Here is a 14,226-nt window from a genome sequence, read left to right on the forward strand (position 1 = left end):
TTGGGGATTGGTTTAGGAGACATAAATTTCAAGTGTATAAGATAATATACTGTCATGAACAAATTGCTTAGAACTAATAGTAAAATAGATTTGCATACATTATGCTATTGAATACATTTCTCAGCAGTAATGCAAATTTCTTTTTATTCTTTAATACTACCAATGACTATTTAAGGACATTGTTGCAGTTATTTTCCATAGTTTCTTGAAAGTCAGGTTGTGAGATGTTGAGGTACTTCAAATAATTCAATATTTCTGAATATTGATATTATTTTGTTTTATTTACATATTTGTGATGCACGCTATCCAGAGTCACTTGCTGAGATGGGTGGCCATGAAACTCCAAACAAACAAACAAACAAATAAATATTGTATCTATATCCCACCTTTATATTGCACAATACAGGATGGCACAACTGCCCATAATAACCCAGTTACATAAGATGGGCTGAGGGAACACGCAATTGATTCAAAATTACCTAACTGGTTTTCATGCCTAAGAGAGGATCAGAATTCATGGTTTCTTGGTTTCTAATTCATCACCTTAGCCACTACATCAAACTGTCTCTTTATATGTATGTATTTCTTTTTTAATGTATGTACAGTATCAGGGGTGGGATTCAAATTTTTAGACCAGAAGCAAAGCCATGCTATTTGGTCTTTTTGAAGATTACACTGGCTTTCTTCCGAGATTTTCTGTGCTTAGTACTTCTTATGCTCAGGATAGAAGAAAACCATAACTTGCTACCAAAAAAGGTGCTTAAAATAACTATGGAGTAAGACATATCTTTGAGGGCTTTGCCATTTCAACTACTTAAGCCACTTATTTAAAGCAAATTATTGTAGTGATAGGGGTCTTGGAAACTATTGTCAATCTACTCAAAATATTCGTTATTGGTAAACACTGATCACTTGTTCTCTAACTGTGTCAGTTCCTTGCTGAATCATGAGTGCCATTAATTTGCAAAATATTGTGGCACCTTGGGCAGTATCTTCTACAAGCAACTATTTTTGGTGAAATTGCTTATGCTTATCTATATTCTTCGCTTCTATTATCAGTCTGGCCAACTACCATATCTTGGGTGCAGGAATGGATGTCATCATTCTCCATCAATTCGCAGCTGATCACATATGCATCCGTAGCTCATGTTTTGAAGTTTTGCTCTGCTTCAACTATATTTTTCCTCTTCTAGGCTACTCAAAATACTTCTTCTCTTCTTTCTAATCTTTGTGAGAGCCCCAAATATGATTCCCTATTGTGCCCCCTTCCCTCCAGCAGGTGGTCATTATGCTTTGCAGCCATTTTGTTCTGGGCTGTTATGTTCTCTGCAAATTAGCAGCTACACTTTTAAAAATATCATGTTGATCCATTGATAGCTGCTTTGACAAACTTTTGTAAGACACCAAAGACTTGATTTCGCCAGTGGGCCTGGGGAACTCAGAGTGGGATTGAACCTATCAAATGGCTCATTTGACTGTATGTTGTCACTGGGAGGTGAGTGGGAGATTATTATTATTTATATTCTGTATTGCGTTATTATTTGCTTGTAAGCCACTGAGAGTCACTATGAGGGAATAAGCCGCCATCTAAACTTTTTAAATCAATAAATAAACCAATTAATTTTCCTTGCCTCGGTTTTCCCATCTCCTGCAGAAGCTCACTGTTTCATTTAACCTTTGCATCTTTTAAGGAGCACCCTTTTGGTGTCTGCACAGCTGAGTGAAATATCATCCCTTGCTTTTCTAATCCTTACTTATAATACTACACATTTTTTTTATTCCTAATTTTTTAAATTGCAAGATAGGAATCTTGAAATAAAGCTATGTAGCTTCATTGAATGTTTCTTTAAAACAAGTGAAAACATGCTTCTGCCCTGGTTCGAGGGGATAAGCTATTTGGGGATTTTATTCCAGTCTCTTCATTATTCCAAAGGCCTCAGGAGGTTGGAGAGCGATTCTAGATCTAAAGAGACTCAATAAGCACCTAATTTACAAGTGTTTTAAAATGCAGTCACTCCAGACAATTCTGGAGAGCATTCGGGTGGGTGACTTCCTCACACTTATTGACTTGACTGAGGCCTACCTTCATATCTGGGTTTGTCAACTGCACCAGTGCTTCCTTCGTTTCTACTACACCGGGCAACATTACCAGGACAGGGCCATGCCCTTTGGGCTTTCATCAGCCCCGCGGGTCTTTACGAAGGTGTTGGCAGCCTTAGCAGTATATTTACGTGCCATCCCAATACATGTGCAGTGCTACCTGGATGACATTTTAATCCAGTCACCCTTGGAGAGCACAGTCCAGAAGGACCTTCAGACTACAATCTCAGTCTTACAGGCTCATGGGTTCTCCATAAATATCAAGAAAAGTCATTTCTCCCCCACCAACTGTTTAGTTTATCTGGGGGCTACTATTGACACTGTCTCATGCAAAGTTTTTCTCTCCCAGGAATGGTAGGCAAGTTTGCAAGCCCTGGCAGGCAGGATTCAGAGAGAAGGGACTGTCCTTTTCGCCCTCCTCTTGCAGCTCCTGGGGAAGATGGTGTCCTGCATTTCTATAGTTCCTTGGGCACGTCTGTACTCCAGGATGCTGCAGGGCTCCTCCTGCCTTATCAAAAGGAAGGCAGGAGTCATTCCTTGTTCAAGGTCAGGGTTCCCAGGTCAGTGACAAAGTCATTCCGGTGGTGGCAATTGCAGGAGATCTGCAATGGTCACCTATTCAAGGAGCCCATCAGGCTCGTCATCATGACCGATGGCAGCCTTTCTGGATGGAGAGTGCAAGGTCAGTGGTCAGGGCCAGAACAGGGAAGGAACATCAACTGGTTGGAGTTGAGGACGGTTCGTTTGGCCCTCAGGAGCTTCAAACAGTTGGTGGAAAGAGCTCATGTCCTACTTATGACAGACAATGTAGCCATGAAGGCACACATAAATTGACAAGGGGGGGACATGGTCCAGGTCCCTCATGATGGAATGTCTGGGCCACCGGGCAGAGAACCATCTCCTGTCTATTCGGGTAGAGCACATCTCCAGAATAGACAATGTGCAGGCAGACTGGCTCAGCAGGGCCAGAATAAACCATATGGAGTGGAGTATTCATCTCTCTCTCTTCCAGGAGATGACAAGGAGGTTTGGCCAGCCTGTTGTGGACTTGTTTGCTCACCCAAGCAATACCAGACTGCCCAGATTCTTCACCAGGTTCATCACCCCAGGGGTGGAGGGGACCAATGCCCTATGGAGCTGGTGGCCTCCAAGCCTCATGTACACTTTTCCTCCCCTTCCCCTGTTACCAGCGGTGGTCTGCTCTAAGTTAGGACTTAATCCTACGGCTGTATTGATTGCAAACATCTTGGAGTTTCTCCAGGATGGTCTTGACAAAGGGCTCTCAGCTAATATACTTCTCTGGCAACTAGTGGCCTTGTCTTCAGTTCTGTCTTATGAGAAGTTGGTTTCCCTAATGCACAATCCTACACCGCGCAGATTCCTTAAGGGTGCAACCAATCTTTGGCGTCCAGTCCTGTCCAGGGTGTTGCAGTCACTTACTCGGACACCCTTTGAGTTGCTAAGTGGGAAAGTCTAAAAGACAACATTGTAGCTTCTTTTCTCAAGAAATATTCAGTAATCCGTGGTTGTAATGGTGTAACAAATAGTTATTAAATGTATACAGAGAAATAAGTAGCAGAACGAATAAAGTTGCTAGTCTTGATTACATATTTTTTACAGATATTAAACAAATTTTTTACAGATATTAAACAAATATCTTCTGCTTCATTCCTTGGACTTTTCCAGCTTTTTGTTGATTCTAAAATTTAGAGAATATTGTTACTTCTCTTCTTTTACCTAATCCTGATACCATTTCAATCTTTGTTCTAAAAAGTTACATTTTATATCTTGCAGAAAAGAGGGAGAATTTGGAAAATCTCATAAAATCCTGACCTGACTCATGCCTCAATTTTATCATATTCTTTAACAATGAGCTAACAACTGAAAGTGTGCTTGCTGTTTAAAGATGCAATGCATGTTATGAATAGTATTAATTGGTAAACTAATAGACGAGCTATTTATTACTTTTACAGAATCCCTTAAACCATGAAGTTGGTGTACTGACTTTACTGCATACTTAAATTATTTATAAATCTGGCAATGTGCAACTTTCTTTCTATTATACATTAACAATATTTTTTATCTTTTAAACTGCAGAGTGTTTGCCAGTTGCATTTTTTCTTCTTTATATGGCTGCATTATCTTGATGAAAACAGGGAAATTTTGTACAGTATATTGTACAGTAACACTTATTTCAGTTTGGATCCTGAAAAAGTTGTACTAATGAAACTTCTTTGTCACATGTTGAAAGAGACAGAGAGGGAGAAAGAGAGATGTTATGGAGAGAGGAGAGAGAGAAAGACAGGAGAAAGAAACTGTGACTGATGAGAGTGAGTGATGTCGAGTTGGCCATGCCCATCCAGGTTTTGTGGCTCCCAGTGTTTTCTGTGGGAAACGGGTCCAAATGGCTCTTGGACTGTTTAAGGTTTCAGACACCTGGTGTAGAAGAACAAGGACACTTTAAGTCCATCAAATTTATTATTGCATAAACTGTTAGTAATAGAAAGATGTGACTGAGTTGAATGTTATTTACATATATAATAAATATCTTTAGAGTGTGACAAGAATCCTTATTCGTTCTGCTGCAGAAGTCTGTATAAAGTGCAGTTTTGGGGTAATATAAACACATTGTTGGGAACAAAAACTATGTGGGTTGTGTATGTGTGTAATTAAACCATGTTTTTGCCTGAATTTTAGAAGGAATATCATGGGTGACCGGGAAAAGGCACTGAAAGTGATGCTCCAGGTCTTACAGACATGTGATCATCCAGCACCCGATATGTTTTGCCTATGTGGGAGAATTTATAAAGATATGTTCCTTGATTCAGACTATAAAGACAACAGTAGCCGAGACAAAGCCATTGAATGGTAAGAGGTATTGAATGGTTCAGTACCACTATAAAAATAGAAAAGGAGAGTATTCTACTAGTGAATTTCATTATTCAGTACCAATTACAGATAGTTCTCAATTTACAATACTTAATTTAGTGACCATTCAAAGTTACAGTGGCACTGAAAAAAGTGACATGACCATTTTTCACACTTATGACCATATGATTGAAATTTGGACACTTGGCAACTGGCTCACATTTATGATGGATGAAGTGTCCTGAGGTCATGTGATTACTATTTGTGATCTTCTGACAAGCAAAGTCAATGGGGAAGCCCAGATTCACTTAATAACTCTGTTACTAACTGAAGAACTGCACTGATTCACTTACAAATTTGGCAAAAAAGTCATAAAATGGAGCAAAACTCACTTAACAAATGTCTCGCTTAACAACATAAATTTTGGGGTCAATTGTGGTCGTAAGTCGAGGACTACCTGTAGTATCCTATCATTATAAAAAGTGAATAAGAAAATATATGCATATAAAACCATAAGGAAGGCCCTCTGAATTTAATGAAAGCTGCTTGTTTTCTTATTAGCAGTGGCCAATCAGATATTACAGGACAGCTTCCAAGAACAAGCAAAGGCAACCTAGGATTGTTTGATTATCAGAAACTGAATTTTTGAGTTATTATCATACATAGCTTTTGAAGTAATTTAAACTGGTACACATCATCACATCCTAAGCATAAAATTCTCCATTGTATGATGGAAAAACTTCCCATTAAGTCTAAGGAAACTTTAATTATGATTCTGAAATACAATATTTTTTTCTCTTTATTCTCTTTCTCCATTTAAAAAAAAAAATCTGTCAATTCCCCTTCTGTTTAACTGGCTTTGTGTTAACTAACAAAATGTTTAATCTGTGTTTCTAAGATACGTTCTTCAACTTCTCAATGATCTTAATTTTCCTTTTTCTCAATTAGTTCCAACACACTGAAATCTCATACTTAATATTTTCTTAAAACAACACTACAAAGCAGCATTGTTAAGTGCTTCTGAACTTAATAGCCCAGTCAGCTCAGTTCTAAACTAGATCCATTGAAATAAAATCGAAAAGCCTGGGCGGAAAATGAAGCTAGAAGAATTTTTTTTTAAAAAAAGATATTACATTGCCATACATATGAATAGGACTTAGGGAATTATATAGAATGTTGGAACTTTAACTTTGGAATATCTTATGATGGTTGTTCTCTGTGACAGCATCTTCATCAGTAAAACTGTTTATTCCATTAATTAAATAAAATGTATAATCAGTTGAAAAACATACTGCATTATTATATTATATAATAATGTAAAAGAATTACCTTTAAAGCAGATCTGTTTAAATAGTTTGATACAATTTGAAAATTATATACATCTTTTCTTTGTCTTATATTAGATGACTAAAGTCTGTGTTCTTATCTTTCCTGAAGGGGGAAAGAGGGGGAAGAGAGATGGAATCTGTTCTGTAATATCTAACACGAGATATATTGAGATTTGATAACTTATTTCTTTTGTGTTGCCCATTTGATTAAATTTTGCTTCTGCAGGTATCGTAAAGGGTTTGAGCTCCAGTCAACTCTGTATTCTGGAATTAACCTTGCAGTCTTGCTGATTGTTTCAGGGCAGCAATTTGAAACTTCCATGGAACTGAGGAAAATAGGTAAATGAATAAAGGAAAATATGTATGGTGGTGTTAGTCAGTTAATTTCATAAGCTGGATCCACCTTTCCCCCCCCGCTTCCCTTCATGATTCCAATCACATGATGTTTCCTTCTACTTATTTATCCAGGTATATGAATGGCCATAAACACCCAATGCTTCTCAGCTACTGTGTTAACAGCAATTGCCAACAGTATGGTTGAATTTCTAGCTTTAAATTCTGTAGATATAAATATGAGTTCATCTCTACAATTTTTCCTTCCAGTTAAATTTTGAGATTATAATCCTTATAATTAGAAACACATCACCCTCTCTTAGGTTTTGGAATAGGATTCTTGTATTCATTTGCAGCATTGTCTTTTTTATATGTTTGTCAAGGAGTACGGTTAAATAGTTTATTGGGAAGAAAAGGGAATCTGGAAAAAATGAACAATTACTGGGATGTTGGACAGTTTTTCACTGTAACCATGTTGGCCAGTGACATTGGTAAAGCTGTCCAAGCAGCAGAGAGACTTTTCAAATTGAAACCACCCATTTGGTACGTATTATCACTATTTTTTGTAATTGTAGCTCACATTTACTAGGTTTTGTTGAGTTTTTTCTTTATTGTAAGTCATGATGGTCAATCTGTGATGACTTGAATCTTTGCAGAAATTTGTTTTTCCAAATTCCTGTATACACACCAACACTTTTGCTTTGTTTTGATACTTTGCTTGATGAGAAATTTGGAAAAACATAAACGTTTGCATAACTATTTATTATGGTTTGATTAGTCTTACTAATAGTATCAACTAGTTGTGGATTTGGAGAGTTTTTTTCTCATGAACCAATAGAGCTATATTGTCTTTTTTGCTTTTTGTTTTGCCAAAATATTCACATGATAATTTGGCTGCAAATTTTAAATAAAAAAATCATTTTCTGTTTTTAAAGCAGACTAACTAGGTAAGAATTAGCAGTAATTCATTGGAAAGTATGTTTTATAAAAAATAGACTTTGGAAGGTTGTTTTTATTATCCATCTATTTAAACACATGATTCCTATAAAAATATGTTTTCAACATTGATTTAAAAGGACCTGTGGGACACTTTGTTTATTAATTATATCTATGTGTTTCAGGTATTTAAAATCCTTGGTACAAAATCTCACATTAATTCAGCATTTCAAGAAACTGACCATAGAACATTCTCTGAGGCAAGAAAGACTGAACTTCTGGTTGGATATAATTTTTGAGGCAACCCAAGAAAAAACAAATGGATTAAGATTCCCAGTAAGACTCTAGGGTATAATTTGTGTATAATTTGTTGTGAATCATATAACTATATTGATACTGAGTTGGAAGCAACAAAAAAATTATCGTCTATTGAACAAGCTGATAGAATAGCATTCTCATTAAGACAGTCACCATATTGGTTTTTCAAAAAGCCATATATTCCCAGATGGGATGTCAAGTCCCACATAGCTGGCAAACTCAAAAATAGTTTATTCACATGGATTTCAAAGTTAATGCTAGTCAAAGTAAAACGTATTGAAAAAGGTTGTAGTTCTCAAGTAGACTTCTCGGAAGCCAGTTAATGTGATGTTCTTTGAAAGATTTCCTTTCCATGTTTCCATGCTTTGTACCTTTAGGAAATAATCTATCACTGAACTTCTCTTATTCTTGGTTTCCTCAGTCTTCTCAGAGATCTGTCATGAATTGAATGGTGCAATTTCAAGGAGCTACATTTCATTTTTTTTCATTAAGAGTGTTTTATATTAATGTTTTGCTATTGGTTACCAGTTTGAGAATTGCTTGATTGAACTGTAATATATTCATCCATATACACCTAATAAAATGCAGTTAGTACAAGAAATGATATGAACTAAAGCAAGTCTTTTCCACTGAAATAACAAAAAGTTGTCTTACTCAAATTTATTCAAAAGCACCTAAATGCATTGTGTTTTTTGGTCTGTAATAATTAGGCTTAGGATTATAACGCAAAATTTCTGTTCCTCTTTTTGAAATTGAATGATGGCTAGATATCTGTTTGAGTACATGCTTCGTACAACAAGTTTTCTTTATTTAGGTATTAGTGATAGAGCCAACCAAGATATACCAGCCTGCATATGTTTCAATCAATAATGAAACTGATGATAGGACAGTTTCCCTTTGGCATGTATCACCTGCAGAAATGGTAAGATTGGGTGGGCATTTTCTTAATGCTTTGGACATGATTTATTTGAAAACATTCTTGTTATTCTTTTAAGAGCTCCTAATGCCTGTTTCATAAAGATGTTTTAAAAAGTACACTTTATGCCTAATTCTTCAGAAGAAAAACAAGGTTGCAAACAGAAAGTGTCCAGCATTAACTACTATTAAGTATTCCTGTTTAGTTTATTGTAAGGCTCTTTAGGCACAATTTTTAAGATTTAGAACTCCCCAAGATCTCAGTTTCGCAGAATTCATAGTAGTATACAAAATTAGATTTATTGCAGTGGTTTCACTTTCTAATTGCAGATTTCTGTAAAAGAATTTGAATTGGTTTATAGAGTTTAAACAATTTTACTCTTTATAAACTGTGGATACTTTTCAGTTTCTCAGCTTTAAGGAATTTTGATTTCCAATCCATTTATATCATAACTTGGAAACGCCTGTGGATGTCCTTCACTGAGGAAATGATAGGAATACAATGCAAATTGTATTTTGCATCTCTAGGTATTATTCAGTATTACGTTATGTTTCTGGAGAGATTGTTTGGACTGGATCCAAGAGCAGCAAAGATGATTAGTGGACTGGAGACTAAACATATAAAGAACATTTGCTGGAATTGGGTATGTCTTGTTTAATGAAAAGAAGGAATAGGGATGACATGATAGCAGTGTTCCAATATCTCAGGGGTTACCACAAAGTAGAGGGAATCAAGCTATTCTCCAAAGCACCTGAAGGCAGGACAAGAAGCAATGGATTGAAACTAATCAAGGAGAAAAGCAACCTAGAACTAAGGAAAAATTCCCTGACAGTTAGAACAATTAATCAGAGGAACAACTTGCCTCCAGAAGTTGTGAATGCTGCCACATTGAACGTTTTAAAGAAGAGATTGGACAACTATTTGTCTGAAACGATATAGGGTTTGCTGAGCAGTGGGAGAGCAGATTTCCTGAGCAGGAGATTGGAGTACAAGATCCCATCCAGCTGTTATTCTACTGTATTATTCTGTAGGTCCCCTACTGTAACATCACTCTGATCCCATTTGAGTAACCACAGGGTGGAGGTACCTGTGAACTTGTGATAAGGCACAATGGTGTGTATTACTTCACCTTGCTATCTTAAGCAGCCTAAGGCAAAACTGCAAATACTCTACAGGCTGGGCCCACGCAGTAAATTATTTGCAGTCTTGCTTCAAAACTCTGATTTTATTTCTTTGCAGAAACGAATTCATGAATGGAATTTTACAGCTTCTTCTATTAGAGGAATAAGGTCAGTCTGCTTTTAAATGGATTATCTTATATTTGTTTACATTATAAACACAAAAACCTGGAGCACATAGTTTTAATTGAAATAAGATTGAGAAAGTATGTTTCAGATATAAACAGTACAGTTTGAACTATTAAAAATGGTATTTCATAATCTTTTCTGCTGTCTTTAGCCAAGTGACTTGGTGTTCTGAAAGTTTGATAATACTTTTTCTTAAAGTTATAGTCACGCATACAGTAGAGACAGACAACTTTAATGAAGAATATTGTATAAATATTCTAAAAGAGGAATCCTAAAAGACTTGCAGATAGTGAACCAAAACTCATAAGTTATGGCTGTGAATTAATATTGTATTCCCAATTCTTTTACTTCACATTTTTAAATTTCAAAATCTCATCAGTATGCTACGTGAAATAAGAATCATTATAAATCTGGCCAGGATAATAGAACTTAAGAACTAGCATAAATTAGATTGCTATAACATTCTTTGAATATCTGTCTTTAAAGGCAGTTTTGTTAGTATAGCATTGTAAGGATCAGCTGTTTAGCTGAGGCACAAATAGGGCAACTTGAAACAGATCTTGATGTCTTTTTTGAGAGAGGGCCACCAGAACTGTCTCTTGATTAAGTACAAGGGTCTTTATGAATCCAAAGTAGCCCTCCATCTTCAAGTCATGGCAAGTCTGCATAATTAAGAGTTTCTGGCTGGTTGGCACATACAGTTTCCCTTCGACCCAGTCCATCCTGGGTAGAACAGTCCTTGAAACCACTCATTGTCAGTGCTTTTTTGAAGGCTGCAGCCACGTCATTGCTAACTGGCAATTTTTCTTCATACTGAGCCCTGGTGGTTACTTGGGCTGCTAGTTGACATGTTGGGAGCAATGGTTTCATTATTTCTGCTTTGGAACAATTATATTGTGGCATCCACGACAGGTCATCAGCTAGGAAGTTTTCCCCCACTGGCATGTAGCGCAATGTGAAGTTGAATCACTGGAAGTATTGGGCCCACCATGCTTGTTTGGGAGAACGCTTCCAAAGGATTTTTAGCGCCTCTAGGTTTTTGTGATGAGGCCACACTCGGAAAGGGATTTTGCTCCCTTCCAAGAAATGTCTCCAGGAGAGGAGTGCCCATCACACAGCATAAGCCTCTTTTTCCCCATATGGCCCAGTGGTGTTCGGTTTCAGATAGTTTCTTTTGAAGTATAGGTGCACAGCTGCAGCTGCCTTTCTCATTCTCTTGCAGGAGTACTGCCTCTACTGCAACATCAGTGGTGTCGGCCTGAATGACAAAAGTTTTCTCCAGGTCTGTTGTGTGCTTTAATACCAGTTCAGCTGCAAAAAGCCGTTTAAGTTTTTCAACTATAGCTTGATATTCCATTGATCACTTTTAACGGCTTTCAGGATTAGGTTTATCTCCCCCTTTTGTTTTTAAAAAATTCACGATGGGGAGGGCTATCTGAGCAAATGAGATGAATTGACAGCAAAAGTTTGCAAACCCTAGGAAGCTCTGCAGCTGCTTCCTCATGCAAGGCAGAGTCCACTGTAGCACCGCTAGGAGTTTTCCTGGGTCCATTTCAATTCCCTCATGGAGATTCTGTATTCCAAGTAATCTATCTTATCTTAGTGGAACTCACACTTGGAAAGCTTGGCATAAAGTTTAGCGGCACAAAAGTTTTTGAGGATGGCTCTGACCAGCTTCACATGCTCTGCTTTCATTTAAGTGTAGATTAAAATGTTATCTAAATAGACCAGCAATCCCTTTATATAAATATTCATGTAGCACTTCATTTATTAATGGCATGAAAACTGCAGGTGCCCCGCAGTTCAAATCCAAAGGGGAGCATCTTAAATTGTAAATGACCAAGTGGGCAATTAAAAGTGGTCTTCCATTCATCCCCTTCTCTGATCCTGATGCAGTAATATGCCTCTCACAAATCCAGCTTAGTCAAGTGCCAACATGTCCTTCATCAGAGGGAGAGAGTACACATTTTCCATGCACACTGTGTTCAGACCACAAGAGTCTACATCAGGGGTGTAAAATTCGATTTAATTGAAGGTTGCATCAGGGTTGTTTTTGACCTCAGAGGGCATGGCGGGGGGGGCATAACCAGCTCGACATCACTCATTTTTGGTGCACCTGTGGTGGCCCGGGCAGGGCTGGGGGGATCCTCCTGCAGTCCTCTGCCAGCAAAAATGGAGGTTGGGAGGGCCACATTCAGCCTTCCCAAGCTCTGTTTTTGCTGGCAGAGGTACCGTGGGCCAGTCCTTCGCTGTTTTCAGGGCAGCTGCATGGGCCATATCTAAGCATCTCATGGGCCAGATCCAGCTTGTGGGCCTTGAGTTTGACATCCTTGGTCTACACAAAGACAAAGAGATCCATCTTTTTTCTCCCTGAACAGGACTAGGACTGCCACTCAGGGTTGAGCCAGTTGGATGAAATCTCGGGCTAAGTTTCTGTCAATGAATGAGTGGAGTTCTCCTAATTCCCTAGGGATCATTGAGTATAACTTTGGTTTTGGTAGCTTATCCTCCGGTACAATTTCAATAGCACAGTCTGTGGGTTGGTGAGGAGGGAGCTCGTCTGACCCTTTTTCACTAAAAACATTCCTCAGATCTCTGTACTCTTTGGGGATGATGGGCTTCCCCTTGCATGACTGCTCTGAGCTCATAGGGCAGGGAGGGCATCACTACTGGTCACTTCTCTTTTGGGGGCTGGCCACTCATCTTGAATTCCAACAGCCCCTTCCGCCAATTCACATATGGATTCCATATTTTAAACCAGGCTAGTCCCAGAATGAGGGGTCTTTCCATTCCTGGCACTACTATGAAGCTCAGGGTTTCAGAATGGATTCCCATCTGCATCTCTATCGGTTCAGTGGCAAAGGCTGCAGGAGTGCCTCTCCGACTGAGCCATCTAACTGATACAATATGATTGGGATTTTTAGTCTTGTTAGCCAAATGCCCTGCTTCTCCACCAGTGCTGAATTCATTAGTCATCTGGTGCAGCCCGAATCTAGAAGGGCCCTCAGGGTTGCTTTTTGTTCTGATCCCGGGTGGTAGAGTTCTATGGGGAAAGTCACGGGGGCAATTGGATCACTTACCAAGGGGTCATTGTTGGAGTCAGTATTAGTTAGCCCCTGGTTGTCATCTGGTGGGGTCAGAGTTCCCACTTCCCTCTTGGGTACGGGGGTAAACTCTCTGACCTCCTTTCAGTGATGTTTCTCTCCTGTGAGGTGGCAGCTTCCTTGACTCTGGTCCATCTCCTTTGCCATGCAGTTGGCACAGCACTCTGCAGCTTAGTGCTGCATTTGAAGCAGGTGGTGGATGTTGCCAGCTGGGCTTGAACCTTGGTCATTTCTCTCCTGTTTATTCCAAGTCTTGGCTGAGTGGTACTTATTTCAGGTCTGGTCAATTTCCACTTCTTCGGCCAGCATGCATCAGTCATGGAGGTAGGCTGGGTCCCCCCTCTTGACGCAAGCATTGTACAGGTCATCATTGAGCCCATCTTTGAAACAGCTTATGAGGATGTCTTCTGGCCAGTTGAAGTGGCATGCCAGGTCAAGGAATTCCTCTGTGTATTCAGCTATTGGTCTGCGTCCCTGCCACACTGTCTTTATATGAACTCTGGCTTTACAATCGGCTAGGGGATCTTCAAACCACCATTGGAATGCTGTCATGAATCAATTGAAGTTTCTAAGTTCAAGGGCGTCTGTGTTATGGAGGATCATCCTCCATCTGGCTGTGGTCCTTTGGTGGGAATCTCATGGCTGTATTCTGACATGTAGGTGAGAATGAGGGCCTGGAAGAATCCCAGTTGTTGGGGGTCTCTGTCAAATTTTACGTCAGGGGCGTGCCTGCTGGCTTTGAGGCATCTGTAACATAATCTGTCTGCATGCCATGTAGAGCTTTAAGGATAACAACCAGCAACTTGATTTGCACCTGAACCTATTGGGAACCAGTTCCACTCACATAGCAATAATATTACATAGGAGTACTGTGGTGCACCCAAATCTGCACATTAATACTTTCCAAGGACAGTCCCAGATAAATTGTATTGCAGTAGTCCAGTTGACAGATGACTAAGGTATTGAGCACAACTGGCATACAAAATGTGTTTATTCTGATTCTCAGATATTACCTG

General features: G+C 38.8%; 1 protein-coding gene across 9 annotated transcripts in view; it reads left to right on the top strand.

Moving 5' to 3' along the window:
- The window catches only part of MAP3K15 (mitogen-activated protein kinase kinase kinase 15), an 87,136-nt gene that overhangs the window by 30,386 nt on the left and 42,524 nt on the right, over positions 1-14,226 (top strand). For all 9 annotated transcript variants that reach the window (XR_015744531.1, XM_087938231.1, XM_026714180.2 and 6 more), the window contains 6 exons: positions 4,798-4,968; positions 6,523-6,635; positions 7,013-7,172; positions 7,751-7,901; positions 8,698-8,805; positions 10,039-10,088. Coding sequence is in view for 8 of the 9 variants with exons in the window: in XM_087938231.1 (XP_087794357.1) it covers positions 4,798-4,968; positions 6,523-6,635; positions 7,013-7,172; positions 7,751-7,901; positions 8,698-8,805; positions 10,039-10,088 (753 nt within the window). In the remaining variant the exon portion in view is untranslated. The remainder of the gene's footprint in view (positions 1-4,797; positions 4,969-6,522; positions 6,636-7,012; positions 7,173-7,750; positions 7,902-8,697; positions 8,806-10,038; positions 10,089-14,226) is intronic.

Source organism: Pseudonaja textilis, chromosome 8 (assembly GCF_049901715.1).
Source record: "Pseudonaja textilis isolate UNSWEBS1 chromosome 8, rPseTex1.2, whole genome shotgun sequence".
Lineage (NCBI taxonomy): Eukaryota > Metazoa > Chordata > Lepidosauria > Squamata > Elapidae > Pseudonaja > Pseudonaja textilis.